Here is a 26,204-nt window from a genome sequence, read left to right on the forward strand (position 1 = left end):
ATGCTCCTCCTCAGCTCACAACCCTTGTTCTGCACCTCCTCTTTAGCCTCAACTCATTTCTCAGTGCCCCGTCTTCAGCCCCCTACGCATCCCATATCGATCCCTCCCAACCCAACTGGAGTCTCTGCATTCCTTCTTTACCCACTATGTATACCTGCCTTCTCCTCCGCTCCTTTCCCCCAAAGCCTCCTTCGCAGTTCCTGGACACATCCTGGTGCCCATTCCAGCCCCGCTCCTCATCCAGCCCTCAAGTTTCATCTTAGCAGGAATTCTCCTTTCCCCGCTAATCCTAGCTCCCAGCGCTAAAGCCGCCCCCTGTAGTCTCCCCATTTCCTCGGCCTGCAGCCCAGAACTCCCTCCTCAGGCCCCAGAATTCATCCAGTCCCCAGCCCACTTTGCTCAGTCCACAATCTCAGCTAAGTCTCAGGCCCTCTGTCCTGCAGATTCTCAGTCCCACCTCTCCCTCCCAGGCCCCTTTATTTCAACCTGCAGATCTACAAGATATGACCGGATCACCATCTCCCTGCCAGTTCTAAAACCCCCTAGAATTCCAAGCCCTGCTGTAATACTTTCAGTCTCTGCTTTATAACTCCAGGTGCAGCTGTCTCCGGATTCATGGTTTTTCCTACCTTTGCTTCTTATCACCCTTCTCTGAGAATAATTTAAGGAGGGGTGGGACATTCAAGCTTCTAAGGATGTCTCAATACAACTGATTAATAGTTGGTTCCCAGCAGCAAGTAATATTGCACTTTCTTAGAAAATAAGGACTTCAAGCTCTCTAGCCACCAGAATGATGAAAAACTTGTTTGGCTTTGTGAAGTGTTATTATTTTATCTGTACAACATAGCCTATTTCCAGTGTTCTTACTCAAACTGTCTGATAATATTTGAATTTCAAAGATAAGGATTTTTACAAATAAGAGGAACAAGAAAACTAGCCGTATATATTGCATAGTGTGCTGATGGCTACTACAGCCCAGCAATAAGCAGCAGAGAAGGTATATTGTAAGCTTGATAGGGGGAAATCAGTGGGATCCACTGATTGGGCGTATTAATAAGTTTAGATAAGAGTTGGTGGCTTTTATGACTTTTGCCTGCTTGAGTAATAGACCTGTATTTTGAGTTCATTGATATGAACCAATAAAGCACCTAACCTTCTTACTTTGTTATTTAACATTTTCCTAGACTAATTCTGGTTTGAAAAATTGGTGGACTCCTCTATGTATTGATGTGTAGTCCCCAGAAGTACTATAAGGAAATAAATAAATCAAAGTAGTATTAGCAAGATCACAACTATTTCCTTATAGGCTGCACTTTGTCTGCTTGAAATGCCAGGCTATCATTTATTATTGCAGACAGCTTTGCCCAGGCAGGATTGGCTGAACTGAAGTCCTCGTTCAATGCAGTCTCTCCTTTTAGTAAAAGAAAGTGAATTTTGATAGTTTGTCACTGCTTAATATGACCTTGCACTCCTATTTATAAAAATTAAACCTTTACCTCTGTTCCATGAGTAAGCTAGAGTTAGGATGCTTAAATTTTATGTCTGTTCAAAGTTCCAGTCTAAAAACCTGCCTGCTTTTTCTGCATTCTGCAAATTTCAAGAGAAGATTTTTAAATTGCTAATTCCAACTAGCCAACTATCCAGTTTCCTTTGTTTTTCCTTCTCATTTCTATTTTTGATCAATTGCTTAATAACATTTATCAGTGAAATTTGAAGGGAATTTCTTAAGTAATTTGGGAGTGCTAGCTGAGGTTAGGACTTGAGATACACAGCTTAAACATTGCATTTCCTATTTTCTCTTGGTCCAGGACTTGTTTCATGCATTAATTGGCATCTACTGTTTCTCTGGCACTGTGTTAAACCCTGGGAATGCAAGCCTAAGTAACATTCTTTTTCTTTTGAAGAGCCCTCAGTCTAATGGATAAAACAAATCCTTGTAATGTGGCACAGTAAGTGGGGCTGGAGAAATCTGGGCCAGCTGCTGTAACAAACACAGAGGATAGGGAAAAGGTTTCACAGAAAAACAGTTACAACAGTCTTCTGATTCAGAACAGGTTTGAAAAGTTTAGGCAATACAGAAAATAGAATATGTTTCACTGGGAAATGACCCAAATGATTCACCCTTATGGTTTTAGTGAAGTGAAAGTCACTCAGTCATGTTCCACTCTTTGTGACTGTGTGGACTGTATAGTCCATGGAATTCTCCAGCCCAGAATACTGGAGGGGGTAGCCTTTCCCTTCTCCAGGGGATCTTCCCAACCCAGGGCTTGAACCCAGGTCTCCCACATTGCAGGCAGATTCTTTACCAGCTGAGCCACCAGGGAAACCCTTATGGTTATAAAAGTAGTATAAACATAAGTAGTTTGTATACATAAGATACTCCCATCAGGTTTTTACAGCAAATCAGATATTCAGAAACAAGTACTGGAATATGAGCAAAGGAGTACCTTTATTATTCTTAAACTATAAAATCCAGTATTTCTGAATGTGCAAGAGTGGGAAGATAATTTAATTTAGAGTAAGGGCAACCATTGAGGGACTTCCCAAAAAGAGAGAGTACTCCAAAAGAAATAATAATTGCCCATTGGAAGGAAAACTGATGATACTCATAACAAATTTGGCTGCTCTTAAAAAACAAAGAGAAAGGGAAAAGATAATAAAACCAGGATGGAAATTTCTTCCCAGCCAAAAACTCTTGACTCTAGATAAGAATAAAATTGTTGAAATTTCCTCAACTTATCACCCAGTTAACTGATCCAAAAGAGAGGGGACTGGAAAGTGACTGTTTCTGGGCAGTCTAACTCCCCATGCTATTCTAGGCCAGATTTCAAGGGAAAGATGTCAGAGGTAGGAAGGTTAGATGGTGAGCAGTTCTGAAAGTCCACAGGGCCTGACCTAGGGTGGTGGTGAAAGGAAAAAAAAAACTGAGAACAGTGTGAAAGAAAAATTTGTTACTTGGCTATGTGGGATTGGGAAGTGGGACCAATTGTGGATTATTTGAATATTTCAAACCTTAGGTAAGTTGAGGAGTTCCATCAGCGGAATAGAGACAACAGGAGAGAGAGCAAACTTGGGGTACAGAAGGGTGGCTTTGTTTTTAAAATCTTCAGGAGCCTATTGAATATGAGATGCTATTTCCCATGGGAATGTTAACCAGGCAGTTAGAGATAGCTGCTGAAATCCTGGGGAGGGGAGGCAGCTGCGAAATAGATGGGTAGTCACCTGCACAGAGGTTCCAGGTGAAGATGTGAGAATGAGCAAAACTAGGGATTGAATATGGTAAGTAAACTGAAAGCCCAAGGCTAGTTAGTGCATGGGGACATATCTAGATTTTGTAGTTAGATAGGAGGGGGAGGAAAAAAGTATTAGACAAAGATGTGTAACTTCACACATCATTGATGTGTGAAGTCAAAGCAGCCAAGGAAAGGCCTTCAAACAGATGTTATGGTCCACTGGGGCCATTAGCAGCAGAGGTCCAGGTTACTGAACAGAAAAGACCTATTGATCAGGAGGACTGCCCTTCCTGTGGCACAAAAACTAGAAGTCAGACTGAAGAGGAGCAAGGGAGGATAGATTGATGAGGAAGTGGAGATAGCAGCCATAGATAACCCTTGGAGTTTAAGGAAGGAAGGAGAAAAGTAGAATAGTTACCAGAGGGGGGAGAAGGATTGAGTGAAGTTTTAAAATTAATATAGGAAGCTGGAAGCTTTAAGTTGTTTGGAAACAGGCTTGTGGCATAGGAAGGTTGAAGATTCTAGGACAAGAGATTAGTTGAGAGATAATGAAAGGGTATGGGTTCTAGGGCTTAGATAGAGGAATATTGGGATGGAAAATCCTCAGACACTTGTTGCCACTCCCTTCCTGCCCAAAGCAGATAATCTGCCTGGCAAGTAGATATGAACTCCCAATCTCCCAGTAGCAGGGGTCCCCAACTTCCAGGGTCTAATGGCCTGATAATCTGAGATGGAGCTGATGTAATAATAATAAAGTACACAATAAATGTGATGTGGATGAATCATCCTGAAACCATCCCCCCAACCCCCCTGGTCCATGGAAAAATTGTATTCTGTGAAACCAGTCCCTGGTGCCAAGAAGGTTGGGGACCGCTGCTCTATAGGGCCATTTGATCAGAGTTGCCATAACCAGGTTGGACTTTCTCTAGATACACAAAGCAGTACAGTCTGCTTATTTGCATAATTAGAACCAAGATTTGTTTTAATTTTGGGGTCTATGAAAGTAGTACAGAGCAGTAGGACTATATGAATTGTAGGAAGAAATACAAGGTAATATATATTGAGGAGTCATGATGAAAGACAAGTTGTAGATGAGCTTTTTCATAGTAGAGAAGTTAAGTTTTAGGAGACAGAAGCAAAGGCATTTTCATTTAGATCTGACTTTTACCTAAAGCCAGAGCTTCCCTGGTAGCTCAGACGGTAGAGGGGAAGTTTAGAGAATGTGGATTGGGACCTATGCTAACTGTCAACTCCTTTAATTCCTGTCTCTCACTCTGTATCTTACTCTGTCTTAAAGCAACTAGTTCTAATCTGAAATTGTAGTAAGACTGTGACTATCATTTAGTTTTTTCCAGTGCATAAAACCATTTTCTCATCATCTAAAAATACTGATTTATTTCTAGATTCTGGATACAAAGGACCTCACAATAGAAAAAGTGGTCATCAATGGACAAGAAGTCAAATATACTCTTGGAGAAAGACAAAGTTACAAAGGATCACCAATCGAAATCTCTCTTCCTATTGCTCTGTGCAAGTATGGATATTCTCATCTTTCTCTTTTATGGCTAAATAAGGGGAATATATAGTTTTATTTTAGTTTCTTTTTTCATTTCCTATTTTTAGTTTGTGTGTATGTAGTAATTGGTACACTCCTCCTACCAATCTGCTGTTCAGATCGAAGCTTATAGTGAAAATTATATATTCCTAAAATATATAGAAATTTATAGAATTTATAGAAAACTAAAGAAATTTGCTGTATAAAATACTGAAAAATAGGACTTGATAACTGTTACTTCTTCACTCATCATGTTAGTAATACCTAGAGTGATGGTGGGAATGCCTTAAGAAAGCATTTCAGGGTCACCTGGGAAGCTCTTATAAGCTGTGTATTTTTCACCTCCTCGCCAGAGGCTGGCCGGTTTTATTAATGGAATAACAATGACAAACATAAGTGCTTGGGATAAGTGCTGTAGATGTATTCTTTCTTCTAATCCCTTTAGTAACCCTTTGTGGCGTGATCTACATTTTACAAAGGGTTACTGTAAGGGTTTGGGCTTCCCAGGTGGCCCTACTGGTAAAGAACCTGCCTGCTAATGCAGGAGATGTAAGAGATGCAGGTTCGATCCCTGGGATGAAAAGATCCTCTGGAGGAGGGCATGGCAACCCACTCCAGTATTCTTGCTTGGAGAATCCCATGGACAGAGGAGCCTGGTGGGCTACAGTCCATGGGTCACAAAGGGGCATGACTGAAGTAACTTAGCACGCATACACTGTAAGGATTAAAGACTACATCTACAGCGCTTATCCCAAGATTAGTATGTAGAAATGGTTAGGTGAAACGGTTATGTGTTTGTCATTGTTATTCGATTAATACAAGTGACAAATGAGGAAAGGGAACCTCAGAGACAGAAGGTAACTTGTTCAAGAAAGTTAGCCAGAGGTGTCATGTTGGGAGTATATCCCACTCCTTGGTATATTGGGGAGGGAATAAATGGTAGAAAATCATTGACCTAGAACAAAGTCAATCTAATCCCACCTTGTACCAGCCAGTGTTTTCATATCTTCTCTTCCCATTTAAGAAAAAGAAAGGAAACACACATAATTTGTGAGGTATATCATTAACCATATTCCACAGATGAAGCAACTATGGCATAGGAAGGTCAAATAATTTGCTCAAGTTCACAGCACAGCCAAGTTCACAGTCAGTGGTAGAGTCAGGACTCAAGCACAGCCACTGGTCTCCAGGGCTCTTGCTGTTTCTTCATTAACAATGCTGCTCAATCTATCTGGGTGAAGGACCCAGTTTTTGTTAGTTCCAGTCCACCACAGGCTAATACTTTTGTAAAATGCAGTAAAAACTAATTACTAGGAAGAAGAGATTAAATACAAACACATATGCTTTTATCATAGATTTAACAAACATGAACATTTACTCTCAAGTTCTTGACTTAACTCTTCCAGAAACAGTTTGCAAACTAGCACTGCCCTGTGTTATGCTCTGCCACCCCTGCAGTGGTCGTCAGCATTCCAAAGTTATTCCTTCTACCTTCCCACCACTGTAAAAGATTACCTGGTATCACAGAAAAAAAGCTGGGGTGTTCACCTAATATTATTTCCTCTTACATCTTCATAAGCAGTTACCATGTAGAAAAAAAGACTCATAGGCTGACACTCAGGTAAGAGCGTGCAAAGCAAACATTCCTAGAACTTACTCTCAAGCAGTAATGAGACCTCATAAAATTCTGTTTATATTATTTGGTGTATATCATGTTGTTTATGTATTATGAATTAAAATTTTAGTTAGATTGAATTGTATACTACTAATGTATTTGTTCCTTTCATACAGAAATCAAGAAATTGTTATAGAGATTTCTTTCGAGACATCTCCAAAATCTTCTGCTCTTCAGTGGCTCACTCCTGAACAAACTTCTGGGAAAGAGCACCCCTATCTCTTTAGTCAGTGCCAGGTAAAAAGGACTTGGGATGGTTTCTTATTCCCAGCTCATGCAACTGAATGAAGCAAAGTGGACAGTGGTCTTACGGATACTGGGATCTTACCTAAGATAGTATTTATCTTAAAAAGACTACATACATTTTCATTTATATCTCTCACCATTAATACATTCATATATTACTTTTAAAAAGAAACTTCCTTTCATTTGAAACATGTCTACCTAGGCTGGACTATCTAGGTCATATTTATTAATATATTCATATCCTCAGCACCTACCATAGAACTTGGCATAGAGTGGTCACTCAGTAAACGGTCTTAAAATGAAAGGAAAACACTGTTAAACAAAATATGTACTGGTTATGAAAACTGCTTAACGATAAAGGGAAGGATCAGATTTCCCAATCCTCTCCAGATACCCTTGTCCTTAGATAACAACTGAGTTGGTCTGTAGCCTTTCCAGATTTTTCTTACACATTTACAAATGTACACATTATGTATATATATTAATGTACCATTAAGATGATATGATTTAGACTACATCTATTTTCTGTTTAAAAACTAAAAATAAAGAACATACTTAAGAGATAGTCTGTCACAAGAATAATGTCAAACTCCTGAAAGAAACAAAACTAATTCTTTTAGCAATCAAATAGTTTACAATGAAAAGAATTTACTTCATTAAACATTGACTATATTTCCAAGCATTGTGTAAGGTACTCTGCGTATTTAATCCTTTAAATATTCCTCTGTGTAAGACACTATGGTAGGCTCACATTGGAAAACAAGTCTATCAGAAAGGAAGCAATGCTGGCAATGTTTAGTTTTTATTGCCAAATGAAGTTTTATTTTTTGTCAAGAAATCCTCAGTTCACTAATCTGGAAGAGATACCATGTTCTAGGCAAGAATGTACCAATTATACACTCCATCTCTTATCTGATTTTCATCAGTAATTATTATGGAATGTCCGTAAACTAAAGCTAGCAAGAAATGCAAGATCTGTGAGTCACAAGAATGTGAATTTTGAACATTTTATTCCATTTCTTGTTGGAAGCAGTTTTCAAAATGGAGGAAAGCGATTTCAGTTAAATTACTGCAGTTGATAGGAAGCACATAGACATGTTTTGTTTGATGAGTTTGCTTATAGCTGTTCTCTATGCATATTTTTCTGGGTTTGGTCTTATCCAGTGAAATACACATAAACCTCACCCCTGGCACTACGGAGTCACATAACCAGGAACCTTTAAGGAACCCTAAATGCATGGTCTTAGAACCTTGTTTGGGGAGAGCAGACTATCTGGTTCTTCTAGTTCAACTTAATCCAACTAGAGGTGAGGTCACTTGGACTCCTGTATCTTTGGAGAATCTATTAGATCTGAAGTGAAAAGAGCTGGTGTCTGGAGGATAGGAGGAAGTTTGCAGAGGTGTGAAGTGTGTCTGGGATTTATAACAACCTCAGAGAGAGAGGTGAGTGTCAATGTTCCTTCTAGCTCAGTGAGGTTGGGTTCCCTTTGCTCACCAGCAATAGATGCAGACTTATCCTACAATAGGCCAGGGTATGAAATCATAGGTACTCTGGTCATTCTTCTTGATGGAATTGATCATTATGACAGATGGATGTGGAAGCAAAGAAACGGTCTACCTGTTAGGTGAATGGATATGTCTAGATGGTGTTAAAAGAGACTTTTCTTTCTCCCTCCTGCCTTCCTAGTGTTTACTTTCAACGTTTGCCACAAGATCAAAATGTCAAGACCTTAACCACATTGTCCAAGCTGTGTTTCTCAGAAATCTGGCGTCCCATTAGACTTTAATAATTAACCGAAAGAAAGTGGGTTTTGTGTTGAAATAAGTATAAGAACAGGTTTCTTCAGAGCCTTCAGAAAGCTAATGTTCCTGGTGACTCTCCCAGACAGGCATGTAACATGCCATGGTTCTCAAATTTACTTCACTAAAGAGCCCTTTTTTGACAGGGTTCTTAACAACTTCTCATTGGGTGCTACTGTTACTCAGGAATCATTGTTTAACCTTGCTTCATGCTCCAACTGAAATGTGAGAGTGGGGCATACATTAAAAGGGGAAATTAGATTTTTTTTATCCACAGATCTACTTTTGCTACTTGAAAAGAACTGAAGAAATGTGAGACATTTTTACTTTTAAAAAGAACGCATCCTCTGGATAGCAGTTTGGGGAGCCCGCATTCACAGTTGGAGACCGGACGTCCTGATAGCTGCGACATTGCTTGTCTACTGATATGGCAGGAGATAGTTTCATTTCACAAGCCCAATTTCAGAACAACAAAGCCTATGCCTTTTAAGTGATATAACATGATGCTTTAGTAATAGATACAGTTTACCTTAGTGGATGCCTGTAAAAAATTATATCTAAATATTATTCTGTTTTCTTATTACTCCTAATGTTCTAGTTGTCAAAATTGTATATTGTGAAAAAATTTTTTAATTTTACTTTTAAATTTAAAAATACAGGATAATAATTTGCACTTTAAAATTCTAAAATTACAACTAAATTTTAAGTACTATGACCATAATAAAATAACCATAATCATAAAAAAATAAAAATAAAAAGAACGTATCTAAGAACAATGCTGCAATTGTAATGACTTCTTAATGACTTGATTTATGAGTCAGGGAAACAGCTGTTTCTTTTTTCCCTCTCTCTTCCAGGCTATCCACTGTAGAGCTATTCTTCCTTGCCAGGACACTCCTTCCGTGAAATTAACCTACAGTGCAGAGGTAACTATTACTGAAATTATTAGCTGAATTAATTGTTCTGTATGAATATTTTGATAGGGACTACATTAAATCTATAGATTGCTTTGGGTAATATGGATGTTTTAGCAATATTAATTCTTCCAATCCATGAACACAGAATGTGTTTCCAAAATGAATCAAATAAGTCAATAATGATAAGCAGAGATAATAATGTTTTTTTTAGCTAGCAATAGTTTACTTATTAAATTCTGCCTGAAATATGTTAGAAAAATGGATTTCATTTTGAACCTCTGTTCCAAAGGCAGTTTCAAACATAAATGTAAAAAGGGGAAATGAGTGTCATTCTGATTTTAAAAAGAATTCAGAGACTTTCCTGGTGGATCAGTGGTGAAGCATCCACCTGCCAGTACAGGGTTCGATCCCTGCTCCCGGAAGATCCCACATGCCGCAGAGCACCTAGGCCCGTGTGCCAAAACTATTGAGCCTGTCTCTAGAGCTGGGAGCCGCAACTAGACCAACGCTCTGCAGCAAGAGAAGCCACGGCAGTGAAAAGCCTGCACACTGCAACGAACAGTAACCCCTGCTTGCTGCAACTAGAGAAAAAAACCTATGCAGCAACCAAGACCAAGTGCAGCCAAAAATAAATAAAATAACATACACAAAAAAAGAATTCTAGACCTAAAATCAAGAATTTGGGAGCAACTCTTTTTAACTTTGAAAACATTTGTAGAATTAAATACTCTGTAAATGCACTTTGTGCATATCGCTTCAGTCGTGTCCTTCTCTTTGCAACCCCATGGACCATAGCCCACCAGGCTCCTCTGTCTGTGGGATTTCCCAGGCAAGAATACTGGCCATTTCCTCCTCCAGGGGATTTTCCCGACCCAGGGATCAAACCCACATCCCTTCTGTCTCCTGCATTGCTGGTGAATTCTTTACCACTAGCACCACCTGGGAACTAGCCATGTAAATATCTATCTAGGTATCCTAATGGGTGTATATTACAGACTTATTTGTATGCATTTCCAACATATTCTTATTGTAGGTACTTCTAACCCTTTTACGAAAAGGTGGACTATAATTAATAAATACTATCCCAGAGGCTAGACTTACTCAGACCAGGCAAATGGAACTGAGGACCATCTGGTATTTATGGAAACATCTTGATTCCCACATTGTCCCACCACCAAACCACCCTGAGCATAACGCTGCAAAAACTACAGTTGGAGGCCAAGAATCCCAGGATCTGGGATCTTCTCCACCACTGAATAACTGCATGATCTTCGGCAAGTCTTGTGACCGCCCCACCTCAGCTTTCTCATCTGGACAATGTATCACTGCCTAAATGAAGGGAGGAAGTGGAGCCACAGTAGTCCCTAGGCTTTTAGCTCCAGGATCCGTGGCTATAGCAGCGCTGGTTCTGGAGCTCCTGATTCTGTGCATGCCGCGGTAACAGCTTTGAGGGCTGGGCCAGGGTTCGATCCCTGGGTTGGGAAGATCCCCTGAAGAAGGGGATGGCAACCCACTCCACCATTCTTGCCTGGAGAATCCTATGGACAGAGAAGGCTGGTGGGCTACAGTTCACAGGGTCACAAAGAGTTGGACACAACTGAGCGACTAACATTACTACGTGCAAACAGAACAAGAAAGTCCAGAATTGTTGGAATGGATGCTTGCTAAGTCACTAATACTCAGGGGATGGTCCTTTATTCTGGCATTCATTAGAAGTAACACTTTCAGAATCATGGAGCTAGGGTACACACACCAATGACCATAGGTTTGCTCCATAAGGATCTTCTCCATACAAGGTTCCAGAGAAGATTATTTCACCTTTCTCAGCAATAAGCTTAAGTTCCTCACACTCAAGACCCTTAAAAAGTAGAATATGGGACTTCCCTGGTGACACAATGGATAAGAATCCACCTGCCAGTGCAGAGGACACGGGTTCAGTGTCTGGTCAGGGAAGATTCCACATGCCACGCAGCAGCTAAGCCTGTGCCACAGCTCCTGAGCCTGCACGCTGCAGCTACGAAAGCCTGCCTGCCTGGAGCCTGTGCTGTGCAACAGGAGAAGCCACGGCAGTGAGAATCCTGCACACCGCAACTAGACAGTAGCCCCCACTTGACATAACTAGAGAAAGCCTAGCACAGCCAAAAATACATAAATTAAGATATTTTAAAAGTAGAATGTTGTAACTCTTATGTTTTAAATATTTAAATTTTCAGAATTGTATTCTTTGTTCTAAAGTGAGTATAGCATCCTTTTGAATCTCTCCTGGGGGTATAGAGGGGATCAGGCCTGGTGACTGCCATTGCCAGGTGTGATAAAAATATTAACATAATAAAAATAAATGATTAAAATAAATAATGTATGTTCTTTATAAGTAACATAAATTTAGGTTATTTATTCCTCACAACAATTCTATGAAGTATGACCCTCATTTGATTTAGGAAATGGAGGCTCAGGAGGGTTATTTACCCAAGTCCATGCAGTTAGTAAATGGCGGAGCTGGGATTTTAATCTAGTTTCTACCAAATGCTTTCAGTATGAATAGGTGAATGAAAATGTTGATATTTCACATTCATTTTTAAAGAAGCCAGTTTTACATACGCTAATTCTGTTTATAAAACTGATACATATGACTGTACTTAGTTCGTAGTCTACTGGATCAAGAGTCAAGAAGGCGGAAGAGGTTATTTTACGTAGAACATTTTATTTATAACTGGTAATGACTTTTCTTCTCCATTAGGTGTCTGTCCCCAAAGAACTGGTGGCACTTATGAGTGCCATTCGTGACGGAGAAGCACCTGACCCAGAAGACCCGAACAGGAAAATTTATAGATTCAGCCAAAAAGTAAGATCTTAGGGTCTAGATTTTGTGTTTTAGTTGGTGGTGAACTCTAAGTAGCTTCTTCCCATTTGGAAAGCAAAATGGCTTTTGAAATATTTCAGAATTTAGAATGCAGCTTCTGCTTTTTTTATCTCTTGGTCTTTTGAAATATTTAGTTCTGCTTGCAACGTTGTATTGAAGAATGAAGCTTCTGGGTGAGTATGGCAGGGGGTGTGCCTGATGCATTTTTGCTCATCTCAGTCAGTAGCAAGTTTCTTATTCCTAAGTTACTTTGACCTGCCCTGGTACCAAACTGTGGGTATGTATTGGCGTAGTCTTCACAGATAGAAGAGCTATCTTAGACCAAAAAACAGTTTCAGTCCTTTAAGTTACAATTCCTAGGTAGCTGGTAGTTTGACTTCTTTCTTTGACTTTTAATGAATTGTGTGTGTTGTCTGTGTGTGTGTAAACATTAATGCTTTTTAAAATCATCCTCCTTAGCAGAACTTGTCATTGAATCACAGTGGACAGTTTTGTCCCCACACCAGCTTCTGGGATTCTAAAACCTTTAGCATCCTTTCATTGCTGGATTATTTTGTGTCTCTCAAATATGCCAGGAGTGATTGCAAAAAAGCAATTTAAAACGAAATTTTTTAATTCAAGAAGAAAGGACAAAACAAAGAGGAAAGCACAGTTGGCTTCTTATCTGTCAATTTTTGTGAAATACTTAAGAGGTACCTTGTAATACTGTGCAGTCATATTTTTCACATTTCAGAAGCTTTCCTTCCTAATAGGATAAAAGGAAAATAGATGTTTTGAAAGTTTTTATATTACAATTTTGAACTGCTAGACCCCTCAAAAATGGGAACCATTTGAGAAGTACCAAAAGAAAGTAATCTACACTAATGTTTGGAGATTTGAAAGGAAACTTTCTTTTGAATATGAATTGTCTTACTCTGTTAACATTCTTGATCACTGATTTGAGCGTGTGCTGTGTGTCTTGTTTGCCCCTTCAGGTTCCAATCCCCTGCTACCTGATTGCTTTGGTTGTTGGAGCTTTAGAAAGCAGGTGAGCTTTTGTACAAATTTTGAAGTATACACAAAGATCAAACCTTAGGTGTTTTGACCCTCTGTCAGGATTTATTTTAGATCACTTTTGTGTTTCTCAAGATAATAAGCTGACAGCTCTAGAAATATTCAAATATAATCATGAAATGTGAATCACAAATTAATTTTAAATTAAAAAATCTTTACCAGTCACTCCTTGGACTTTCCAAGTATTAGAGAATGAGCATACTCTTACTGTTAATCTGGAGTCTAAAACAAGTTTAAACAAGTCAATCCTCATAACCTCTGTTTTTTCATCCTTCAAATTACGACATCCCCCTTCCTAGCTCATTGGGTGATTATGTGCAATAAATGAGATAAAGTATTTTAAAGCACTTGGAAGCCTATGAATATTACAGAAATATAAGATATTTTGTTAAAGTTTTACCAGCAGCTGCTGCTGCTGCTAAGTCGCTTCAGTCGTGTCTGACTCTGTGCGCCCCATAGACGGCAGCCCACCAGGCTCCCCCGTCCCTGGGATTCTCCAGGCAAGAGTACTAGAGTGGGTTGCTATTTCCTTCTCCAATGCATGAAAGTGAAAAGGGAAAGTGAAGTCGCTCAGTCGTGTTTGACTCTTAGCGACCCCATGGACTGCAGCCTACCAGGCTCCTCCATCCATGAGATTTTCCAGGCAAGAGTACTGGAGTGGGGTGCCATTGCCTTCTCCGTACCAGCAGCTAGAGTGCCCTTTTCTTAATTTCTTGTTTGTTCCTATTTCTAAACAACTGAAAACTAAGAATGGCTGTATAGTAATCACATTCTTTAAATTGCCAGAAATGTGGACGTGGTGGACATGTCAGACAAACACAGCTTCCAGTCCAGTTCTCGAAGTTAACTATGAACATCCCTGGGTAGCTCACTTCTCAGGATGAGCATCTGTGAGCATCAGGATGAACACTCACCAAGACATACCCACATCTCACTTCAGAGGATGCTGAAGGTTTTGGGGTTTTATCTTTGTCACCTAAAACCTAGAAATAATCATATGTACTTCAAAGGATTTTTGTGAGGATTGATAGACCCAACATATGTAAAGCTCCTGACGTATAGGAGGCACTCACTAAATAATAATTGTCGTCATTGTCATAGCAGTTGCCAATTAGCAGGTCTCATTAGGTACCAGCTCCAATGCATCAGGCTTCACTTGTGGCTCAGCTGGTAAAGAATCAGCCTGCAATGCGGGAGAGCTGGGTTCAATCCCTGGGCTGGGAAGATCCCCTGGAGGAGGGAAAGGCTACCCCCTCCAGTGTTCTGACCTGGAGAATTCCATGGACTGTATTGTCCATGGGATCACAAAGAGTCAGACGTGACTCAACGACTTTCATTTTCACTTTCCAGAGCATCATCCTCTTGAATCCTCACAACTCTGTGAAATGAATACAATTACTCTTTCTCATTTTACCAATAAAAAAAACTCAGTGAGTTTAAATAACTGGGTCAGAGTAGCATAGCTAGAAAATATTCGAGCTGGGACCCATCCTAGGCCATCTGATGTTGGAGCCCCTGTAGCTTAGAACTCTGCTGTCTGCAGGAGCAGCCACTAACCACCTGAGGCTTGATGTGCTACAAGTGTAAACCACACACTGGATTTCTAAAGACTTAATATGAAAAAAAAGAATGCAAAATATTCTACTAATAATCTTTTATGCCGATTACATGTCAAAATGATAATATTTTTGGTGTATTGGGTTAAACAAAATATAGTATTAAAACCGATTTCACCCTCTTCATTTTGCCTTTTTTTTTTTTTTAAATGTGGCTACTAGACAATTTAAAATTACACACGTAGCTCACATTTGCAGCTGTCATTAATTTATATTACATAGCCCTGGTTACCATTTCTACTCACAGTGGTCTACAGATCAATAGCTTTGGCATCTCCTGGGAGTTAGTTAGAAATGCAAGAACTTCCCTGGTGGTCCAGTGGCTAAGACTCCATTTTCCCAATGCAGGGGGCCTGGGTTCAATCCCTGGTTGAGGAACTAGATCCCACATGTTGCAACTATGGCCTGGCACAGCCAAATAAATAAATATTTTTAAAAAGGAGTAAGAAAGACAAGTCCTTGGGTCCTATCCCAGACCTACTACATCAAACTTTGTATTTGCACAAGCTCTCCAAATAATTGTAAGCACATTGATGTTTGAGAGGCATTGCCTTAGAGTCCACTGCCTTTCTGGGGAAGAATATCAAGGCTAAGTCTTATTGTTTGGGGTTTGCATTGCATACAATTTTCAAGATGAAATTTAGATTAAAAAAATGTTTGAGTTATAGTCCTATATGTGTATATAGTTATATTTGTTTCTTCCTTTTATTTAAATTGTGGTTTTAAAAGACAAACACAAAATTATAATAACTAGCTTTAATGTATAGTTCAGTAGTCACTTGTGTCATTATTGAAACAAATCTCCAAAACTTTTTCATCTTGAAAAATTGAACCTCTGTACCCTTTAAACAACAGCTCCATTTCCACCTCTATAACCACTGTTCCTTTTTCTGTTTCACTGAGTTTGACTCATAGATGGAATCAGAGAATATGTGTCCATCAGTAACTGCCTTATTGCACCATGTTATAGCATTTGACAGAATTTCCTTCTCTTTCTGTTTGTTTATTCTTCTATAAAAGCAATCAACCTTTAAGTGCATAACAGAGTTTACATCCACTTCTATTCTAGAATAACCTCTTATTGAGCCGTGACTGGGTTTCTACAGTTGTAAGATTGAGGGAAGAAAAAACTAGATCCCTAAGGGTCTTACTTGAGCCAGTGAGCTAACCTTTGGGGGCACGTAACGTCTAGGTTTTCACGTGGCTCAAGCTGCTCCCCTTCATAGACAAGCAGATTTACTGCCGCATGTACAACAGGAGGTTTGTACCTCAGAAAAACTACTTAGCCTCACCTCCTCCCCATAAGCATGTGGTAAATCATACTTCTGTCAGGATTTGTGTGCAGACACTTTAAATCTTTCCTAGAACCAGGTGAGTAATTTGCCCTGAATTTCATTTTTATTGAGCCTTTTCATTTTGCAGGCAGATTGGCCCAAGGACATTGGTATGGTCTGAGAAAGAGCAGGTGGAAAAGTCTGCTTACGAATTTTCTGAGGTTGGTCATAAAGTTACCCTTTTTAAAATAATAGTGATAGAAAGTAGATTTAAGATTTTGAGTATGAAATGAATGGTTTTAAGTAATGTGGTAAAAGAGTCAAATAGTGTATCTTATTTTATATGAGTTTGCAGTTGATGCTTTTTTGGGGTATCATTTTCATTTAAAATAGCATCATTAACTCATAGCCTTCATAGAAAGCAATGTGTACTTTTAAGAAATTTATGATGGCAATGATTAAGATGTACAAATATATATGCATTCATTTTCTAGACTGAATCTATGCTTAAAATTGCAGAAGATCTGGGAGGCCCATATATTTGGGGGCAGTATGACCTATTGGTCCTGCCGCCATCCTTTCCCTATGGCGGCATGGAAAACCCTTGCCTCACTTTTGTAACTCCTACTCTGCTGGTAAGTGTAAAAGTTTCTTCATCTAAAGTTGAATTTGCTTCAAACATAAACCTATGTAAGAAGAAACTTCAGCTCCTAATAATTTTTTTAAAGTCTTCTATTTATGTAATCTTTGTTTCTGATTTTATTGTTTCTTGTAGTTACTATCATCATATCAACTTCTAACTTGGCCATTTGGGAGAAAATAATATAGGTTCAAGGTGCTTTGGGATGCTGGGACTGGAAGGTTGTGTAATAACAGTCTATTGATGGATTGTGTATCCAGAGAAAGAAACATTTACAGTTGGCATGTAGGTTCTGGTTAAAAGCAAAACAAAACTCCATTTACCATGACTAGGGAAGAATTAGCCCATAGTATATAGCTATATTTTATATGCCTTTGTAAGCTACTTTAAATCCTTCCTAAAACCAAGTGAGTAATGGATTGGCAACTAAATAAATAAAACACACCATAGTAGACACAGGACATTACAAAATTTTCTTAAATATACTGTGGGTTTTAAGGAGAGAATGAAAGAAAATTAGGGTACATTAAAAAAATGGAAGAGGAGAAATGTTTCTGGGAAATTAGAGACAAGTATACTGGCCTCTTGGTACTGGGAAAATTCCCAAGATTAAGGAGAGAAAGAATAATGCTATTTTTAGTCCTGCATTTTTAAAAAATTTCCTCAATACATGTTGCTTTTGAACTATTTGGAGTACAATAGCAGAAATACAGTGAACCATAAATGCCAGACTTATGTCTTGACATAGGCTGTCATTTAGATATAGTCTGTAATTTGATTTCTGAAATACTAAGGTAATTTTCTTTATTTTTTTAGGCTGGTGACAAGTCACTCTCCAATGTAAGTTAAAATGTATTATCTTGTTTCAAGACATTACTACATTGTTGTTGTTTTTTCTGAACCCTTCCAACTTTATTTTTTTAATTAATTTATTTTTTAATTGAAGGATAATTTATTTACAGAATTTTGTTGTTTTCTGTCAAACCTCAACATGTATCAGCCATATACTACGCTCTTAATTGCCTTAGATTTAAGAACATTTTATGGTTTGATCTCTTGATATATTTATGAAATATTATTTAATGGAGTAATGTATCTATTTAGTATTTTTAAAATAATGTTGAATTTCCATTTTTTAAACTCTACAATACTTTATGTTTGGCTGAATTGTTTTTTTTTTTTTTTGCTGAACTGAATAATTCCTTGAATATCTCAGCTAATGTTAAAAAAACTGAAAATGTAGGGAAAAAATGAAATAAATTGAACAACATGGAATTGAAAAAAGTAGAATGCTTACATAATGAATTATTTTAGATTAAGATAATCACTTCCTCTATTTCCTTTAGGTTATAGCACATGAAATATCTCATAGTTGGACAGGAAATCTAGTGACCAACAAAACTTGGGATCACTTTTGGTAAGATTTATTATTATTCCTTCTTTATTGGTTCTTGTTTTTTATTTCTTTCCCTGCCTTCCACGTCTCTGGATTGTGTGTATATCTTTGTTATCATCTCTTAACAGGGTTTTTTTCTTTAATTCTGTAATATTTGGCACAGTGTCAGATAGAATAGAAGTTTTCAGCTGATGCTATTTAGTTCGTGGTGTGGTCATATTTTAACACAGGGACACATAAAACCAGAGCCATAGCTTTACTTCCCACACTGCCACCTTCTGGGCTGGGCTTCCCATTGCTCTGAACTGAATGCAAGGAAGCCACGCAGAGTAGTCTGCTTAGAGTGGAGTATTCACACTTTACAATTGCTTTGCTCTGTAGAAACACCAAAAAGAAAAGATCTTGTTGATCACATGCCTTTTTTCCTCAGCCATGCCAGTGTTTTTATTCTTCAATTTTTTTCAGGTTAAATGAAGGACATACCGTATACTTGGAACGCCACATTTGTGGACGACTGTTTGGTGAAAAGTTTAGACATTTTCACGCTCTGGGTGGATGGGGAGAACTCCAGAATTCGGTAAATGAGTCATACTTCTAAAAGCATCCATCCCAGGTTGTGTAAGTCAAACTCAAAGATTCAGTTTGTAAGGCAGCTTTACTTTGCACTGTACTAAATGGCAATAAGAAAGTCATTTTTACCAGTATGGGAAAGCAAGCGGATGCTGGTATTATGTTCTCTTGTTACATGTTAATCCTTATCCTGTGTATGGTGGTGTTCATGACTAGTCGGAGCTTACTGGGGCTTTGCAATGAATATATTCAATGAGTTTGAATTTTATTTGGTGTATTTATGTCATTTTTAAATGCTCTCTCCTGAGAGCTGAATTTGCTAACCAGGCACTGAAACATTGTTCTAGTCTAGGCAAGAAATATTACAGAATCTTACACTAGTAGCCATTCCATTAATTGATTTCCAGAAATGTGTGCTAACATATCCTATAATTACCACTCTCTAAATTCTCCTAAAATTTAGATTCCCCTAAAGTTACGACACTGAGTAAAGTAACACTTCCTTACTGGCTTGTCTGCAAGGTGGTAACCAGACTTCATATTTGAACTTTTCTCTGTGTCCCACAGATAAAGACTTTTGGGGAGACCCATCCTTTCACCAAACTCGTGGTTGACCTGACGAACGTAGACCCTGACGTGGCATATTCTTCAGTTCCCTATGAGAAGGGCTTTGCTTTACTCTTTTACCTTGAACAGCTTCTTGGAGGACCAGGCAAGTAGTTGGCATTTTCTGATTTTTTTTCAAGAGTAATAAAGTTTTTAACGATTGTTTTTTCTCTGTCTTATCCTTCCAGTTCATTCTTTATGTAGCTGCTAAAGAAATCGATATCATTTTCTGACATTACCTCTCTATTTGAAACCTTGGATAGCCCCTGAATTCTGAATTGTACTGCTTCGCTTCAAAGGAAAAAAAACCTCTTCAATATTTTAAAAATTAGGAAAATAGCTTGTGCTCATTGAAAACAGTTAATGTGGTATAGAAAGTTATAGGGGTGACAAGTGAGAGTCCCTCAGTTTAGTGTATATGGCTCCAGATCTTTTTCTCAGTGTAAATGAACAGACAAATAAGTACATATACTTTTTTTAAATACAGAAAATGGATCATACTATATATTTGTCCTATATTTTTTTACATTTGTTTTTTAATTCAACAATGGTTCACATATATCTTTCCATAATAGAATTTACAAATCTAGCTTATGCTTTTTAATAACAATTGTATGGAGTTTATGTAACCTTCCCCATTGATGAGCATTTAAAAGTACTCTCTTTTGGAAAAGAATATGAAAAAAAATATATGTATACACACACAGATATGTATAATTGAATCACTTTGCTGTATACCTAAAACTAATACAACATTGTAAATCAATGATACCTCAATTAAAAAAATAAAAACTTATGATTAGATAAATAAATAACTGTACTCTCTTTTGGACTTTGACTTGATAGACTTTGAAAGCCCTTCCTCATCTGGATCCATCCTGCCTGTCCAATTTGATTTTCCTCCTCTCTAGTCATACTCGGATCATTGCTTTTAGAATTTATATTGTGTATTCCTTTTCTGTGTCTTATGTCATCCTCTTATCTCTAATTAGGATTTCTTTTCTCCCTTCCACCAAATTACATATGTTCTTCAAGGTACAACTTAAATTCTACCTCTACTTTTGAACATTTTGACATTATTCTATCCTTGTAGCTCTCTCTGCTTTTCTTTTTCTCTGAATGTTCTCTGCTGTTTAGTACAATGTGCCAAAAAAATATATTAACTAATTATTTATCTATTAATTGACTTTTTCTTTTTTTTCTTCTTTTTAAAACACCTTAGAGGTTTTCCTAGGATTCTTAAAGGCTTATGTTGAGAAATTTTCCTACAAGAGCATAACTACTGATAACTGGAAGGATTTCTTGTATTCCCACTTTAAAGATAAGGTTGGATTTTAAGAGTTTTCTTATTTTGCATGCCTAATCTGTCTTTATTTAAAAGCTATTTGTTAGGCCGATTTGAGTTGCCTGATAGTGGTACTGGCCAAGAATTTAAGACTTAGTCTTTCATTGAATGTTTTCCTATTTAAAATGTGGTCTCAACAGGATGAACTAATGTGTAGAATTTTCCTATATCAGAGCAATCTGCAACAATATGTTCAGAGATTTGTGTGTGTACTTGATTTTCCTATTTATTTAAAAGAATACTGCCGATTAATATACATTTATTTCAGAGAGACTTAAAAATTATCTTGCACATCATTGTAGACAGAATTATACATTTAAGGACCTAAAAATCTGTTTTAGATTTTTTTTTTTTTTTTCAATAGAAAAGACTGTTCTGTAGCAAACTGCGTGTGCCTTCTCTTCTCAGGTTGATATTCTCAATCAAGTGGATTGGAACACCTGGCTGTACTCTCCTGGACTGCCCCCTGTAAAACCCAAGTAAGTGCTTACATTCTAAAGCTTTCCTTCTCATTCTCTGAAATCCTAGAGCTCCTCAAAGTATCTGAAAGAGTTTTATGCCTTCCTTAAGCTATTACTAGTTTGTAATAAGAGTTGAGTTCTTAGGTGTTAGAACCTTAACCCTGGGGTCAAAAAAGTAATTTCCGTAATATTATAAATATAAATTAGTTAAAGTCCTTGCAGATATTTACTGAGAGGGCTTCTCTGGTGTCTCAGTGGTAAAGAACCTGCCTGCCAATGCAGGAGATGCGGGTTTGATCCCTGGGTCGGGAAGATTCCCCTGGAGAAGGAAATGGCAACCCACTCCAGTATTCTTGCCTGGGAAATCCCATGGACAGAGGAGCCTGTCAGGCTACAGTCTATGGAGTTGCAAAGAGTCGGACCTGACACAGCAACTAAACAACAACAACAACAACAGTTATTTAGTGCCTCCTTTCTGCACAAAGATGGTGAGAGATACAGAAAAGAATATTACCCTTTTCTTGAAAACCTTTGCAGTAAGAAAAATAACACAAAAGCCTTATGTTCATTATTACAACAGTGTCATAAATTACCATCCCCACTTCCAGAGGAGGTATATTAGGCTTAGCTAGAGTAAAGGGTCTTGTCAAAGGTTGCACAGGAGATAATGAGAGTTGAGATTTAAACTTTGGTTGCCATCAACCCATTATATTGCCTTTTACACAAAGCACACTCCTTAAAGCAGGGGCCTGAACCCTGGTCTTCCAAGAGTCCTGTTCAGAGATGCTGACTGTTCCGTGTTGCAGCCAGGAACTTGCTGTTCCCTCTACCTGAGTACTCTTTACCCAGTTAATTCCAGTCTCAACTCAAGAACCGATTTCTCATGGGAGCACTCCTTGACCTCTCTAACTAGGTCAAGCCTCCCATTTTGGGTTTCTCGGTGCTGTGGATCACTTCTTCACAGTTGTTGCCACAATTGTAATCTTAAATTTATTTGTGTAATTATTAAGTCTTTCTCCTTCACTCCACTGAAGCACCAGGAGAACAGGGCTCATACCTGGGTCACTCGTTACTTTTCTTAGGACCTTGCCCTAAGAAAGGGTTGCTTCGCCTGCCTGGGCTAATCCTTATTTAATTTTTTTTTTACATTGAGAAGGAAGTTTCAGGCACCAAGAAACAGACCAGCTGAAGATTTTTTTTTTACTGTCCTGCTGTTTCTTATGAAATCAGTACTAAGTCATGTTCTGCTGCTGCTGCTGCTAAGTCACTTCAGTCGTGTCCGACTCTGTGCGACCCCATAGATGGCAGCCCACCTGGCTCCCCCGTCCCTGGGATTCTCCAGGCAAGAACACTGGAGTGGGTTGCCATTTCCTTCTCCAATGCATGAAAGTGAAAAGTGAAAGTGAAGTCGCTCAGTCGTGTCCGACTCTGTGACCCCCATGGACTGCAGCCTGCCAGGCTCCTCCATCCATGGGATTTTCCAGGCAAGAGTACTGGAGTGGGGTGCCGTTGCCTTCTCCGAAGTCATGTTCTAATTGAAGGTAATTTACATTCTGAGCAGTCAAGGACCTCTGGTCCCACTTTGGGCTCGAGGGCAGTCAAAAGGTTCTGCCCACTGCCCACAGCCTGACTACTTCATGAAAATAAACTGACAGCTTAATTCAGAAAAGATCACTGCTGGGAACTCTCTGGTGGCACAGTGGTTAAGACTGCGTGCTCTCACTGCTAAGGGCCCAGGTTCAATCCTTCATCAGGAAATTAAAATCCCACAAGCCATGGGGCGACAAAACAAAATGCAAACAAAAAGGTCACTGCTTTGACCCTTTTATTATCTTGCCCCATGGCACAAAGTCTGAAAGCAAGTTCTGTGGTCACTTCTAATCAAAACTTACCTCATTTAGGCCCTGCAGGAAAGGTACACCTCTGTGTTCTAACAGAAACATTTCAAGTCAAGCAAGCATGACTTACAGACAAAGAGAGATGTTTTACAAGAATTTCACACACATTACATGGTCTTTTCCATTGTTGCAAAATGCATGATTTGTTTTCCAAGCTGAGAACGCATAAACCTTAACATAAGTTGCTTTGCTTAATGGTCAGGGTTCGTTAATTCTGCTTTCTTCTGAAGACAGAAGAACAAAATCACAAGATTTCGGAGTCTCCCAAGGGAGTCACTATTATTTCCCCATCATCTAGGACAGTGCCTATCACACAGCAGTTACTGGCAGATCTGGTGGATGATTAGATGGGTGGAACCATGGGAGGTAAAATCCACGACGGCAAGGACCTTGTGGTATTTGCCATGTTGTCCTGTGTAACAGCAACTGCTCCTGCCATCAGAAAACACTACATATGCTCAGCCCAGCCCCTTCAGCACATACTGCTGAAGCGTGTGACAGTCTCTGCTATGAGGTTTTGGCATTCTCTCCAATGCATAATCCAGTGTTGGGGCTTCCCTGGTGGTCCAGTGGTTAAGAATCTGCTTGGCAGGGCAAGGGACAGCGATTTGACCCCACACGCCTCAGGGCAAGTAAGCCAGTCACCACAACTACTGAACCCAAGCTCTAGAGCTTGTGCTCCACAACAAGAGAAGCCACTACACTGAGAAGCCTGCATACCGCAGTGAGAAGACCGCACACAACAGTGAAGAGTAGCCCCTGCTCGCTACAGTGAGAGCAAGCCCTCGCGTAGCAACAAAGACCCAGCACAGACAATAATAAAAAACAAAATAATCCAGTGTTTCATGAATTTGGTATCTACTTGGATTTCTGTGTTCTTAGAGGATATCAGTCATATTTAAATCAGGTAGAAGATTTCCTATTGCCATCACTCTGAGGTTATTTTCAAAAGAACTTTGAGATTTAGGTATGTTCTATAATTTCAGAATGGCATTGATGCAAAAGCATGTGGCTTTGTATAAAATATAAGCTCTAACATTTTTTCATTGTTGCAGTTATGATATGACCCTGACAAATGCTTGCATTTCCTTGAGTCAAAGATGGATCACTGTGAGTAGTAATGTATGGTTTTTGCCTCCTTTTTGAATTGTACAAATATGTCTCTACTCAATGAAGTAGGGGAGTGGTGCTTTACTTATGAACTCATGTGCTCGGAAAGGCTATTCATTCAGTCTGGTTTGTCCAAAATAACATATACCAGCCCCCAGTGTGTAAAGTTAAATTTGAGGGGAAAACAGATGGATGTTGATGGTATTGGTTCTGATTTTTCTTGATCTTAAAAGGGAAAGGGGAATATAGGCCTCTTAGGGGAAAGGAAATGATTTTTGGGAACGATGAATATAGGGGCCCTTAGAAGAAGAGATAGGGAGGCACAGTTTCCCCCAAAGTCTGGGACTGGAGTGTAAGAGAGGAGCAGAAAGCTCCAGGTATTAGGAGAACCAAGGGAAAGCCAGCAAAAGGAAAAGAAACCAAATCAGGAGTAAGGCAAATCAGGAAAACAGAACGAGAAACCATGACAAAGATACTCTGGTTTTAAATAAAATATGAACATAAGAAAATATAAAATCCAACAGTTTCCTGTCAGAGCAGTGGCTGGCTACACATATGTACCTCCTCTGCCAGTACATGGCCCTCCGCATCTCATTCTTCTCTCCACCCACCTGGCCCTGCCATGTAACCATGACCGTGAACTGTGGTTTTATCTTTCCCCTGCTCTTTATGTTTTTACCACTAATGAGTATATCCTCGATAGTTTAAATTTGCATGTTTTTAAGCAAAGAATGAGATCTGTAACTTCTAATATTGAGGTCAGTTTCTAAAAAGGGAAGAAGTTCTGATATTAAGGGCATTTTGAAGGGGAGGAAGCTGTAAAATAATGTTTCTATACAAAGATGTATATGCATACATTAAATTTTCTGGAGGGATATACAAGGAACTATTAATGTAGGTTTCTGAGGAGTGGGACTTAGAGACAGGGAGCAAAAGCAGAGGAATTTTTCATTTGGTCCTATTTGATTTTTTTTCCAAACCTTTGCATATATTTCTTTTAAAAGAAACCCTAGTTTAAAATAATTTGAAACTGTTTTAAAAGATTCTAAAAATACCCATTTTGATAAGCTTTATTAATATTCCTTAATCATTTCCTCAAAGATAAATCACAGTGAATCCTAAATTGAAAAGTACAGAAGGACTTTTTTTTCCTTAGACAATTTCCAAGATTTAAGCAGGGGAAAATAGAATATGTGGAGATGAAGGGAAAGATCTGTTTGTAGACTTATGTGTTCCTTAGTGTGGTATTTTAAAGAATATGCAATATGGTTTTTTACCCACATTTTTGAATTGCCTGTAAATTACCTGCCGTGTATTTTGCAGTGTTTCTTTACTTTGGAAATCTATATAATGCAAATGGCAGAGGATGTCAAAAGTTTCCTCCACTCTTAACAATCTAATTTTTCTTAAGTAATATAGATCTAGGAATCATATCAGCTCTTTAACTTACACTGATGCCATCTCAGAATGATTTAAAATAGCTAATGCTTAATTTTTTTATAATTGTATGTCTCCTTGTATTTCTCTTTCTTAACTTTTATGTCAGATAAACCAATACATTTTGTTGAGTTGTACATGAATGTAAATAATCAGGCAACATTTATTTCAGGCCAAAGATGATGATTTAAATTCATTCAGCTCAGCAGACCTAAAAGACTTCTCTTCCCATCAAGTGAATGAATTTTTAGCACAGATGCTCCAGAGTGTAAGTACTAGCTCAAAATATTAGAAATTAAAATGGGCATAAAGGCACGGCATTGGAAAAGTATTAATGTGGAAACTAACAGAAAAAAATGATTTGTTAAAATTCATTTGTTTACTTAAAAACATTTGTTGATTGAATGCCTGCTGTTTAATACAGTGCTGAATATAAAAGTATGTAAGAAAGAAATATCCCGTGTCCTCAAAAAGTTTATAAGCTACTAGGAACAGTCACACATGCAAAATTT

The 26,204-nt window shown here is 38.4% G+C and overlaps 2 protein-coding genes across 6 annotated transcripts in view; one reads left to right on the forward strand and one right to left on the reverse strand.

Annotated features, from left to right (window-relative positions):
• The window catches only part of ELK3 (ETS transcription factor ELK3), a 266,287-nt gene that overhangs the window by 213,675 nt on the left and 26,408 nt on the right, over positions 1 to 26,204 (reverse strand). The window lies entirely within an intron of this gene.
• Positions 1 to 26,204, forward strand: part of LTA4H (leukotriene A4 hydrolase) — a 30,865-nt gene that overhangs the window by 384 nt on the left and 4,277 nt on the right. For both annotated transcript variants that reach the window (XM_055576719.1, XM_055576728.1), the window contains exons 2-16: positions 4,637 to 4,767; positions 6,580 to 6,700; positions 9,367 to 9,435; positions 12,164 to 12,268; positions 13,261 to 13,313; positions 16,378 to 16,450; positions 16,724 to 16,864; positions 17,686 to 17,709; positions 18,216 to 18,286; positions 18,731 to 18,842; positions 19,403 to 19,547; positions 20,664 to 20,767; positions 21,195 to 21,265; positions 24,201 to 24,255; positions 25,865 to 25,960. In XM_055576719.1, coding sequence (XP_055432694.1) covers positions 4,637 to 4,767; positions 6,580 to 6,700; positions 9,367 to 9,435; positions 12,164 to 12,268; positions 13,261 to 13,313; positions 16,378 to 16,450; positions 16,724 to 16,864; positions 17,686 to 17,709; positions 18,216 to 18,286; positions 18,731 to 18,842; positions 19,403 to 19,547; positions 20,664 to 20,767; positions 21,195 to 21,265; positions 24,201 to 24,255; positions 25,865 to 25,960 — 1,371 coding nt within the window. The remainder of the gene's footprint in view (positions 1 to 4,636; positions 4,768 to 6,579; positions 6,701 to 9,366; positions 9,436 to 12,163; positions 12,269 to 13,260; positions 13,314 to 16,377; positions 16,451 to 16,723; positions 16,865 to 17,685; positions 17,710 to 18,215; positions 18,287 to 18,730; positions 18,843 to 19,402; positions 19,548 to 20,663; positions 20,768 to 21,194; positions 21,266 to 24,200; positions 24,256 to 25,864; positions 25,961 to 26,204) is intronic.

The sequence above is a fragment of the Bubalus kerabau genome, chromosome 1 (genome assembly GCF_029407905.1).
Source record: "Bubalus kerabau isolate K-KA32 ecotype Philippines breed swamp buffalo chromosome 1, PCC_UOA_SB_1v2, whole genome shotgun sequence".
NCBI classification, from domain to species: Eukaryota; Metazoa; Chordata; class Mammalia; order Artiodactyla; family Bovidae; genus Bubalus; species Bubalus kerabau.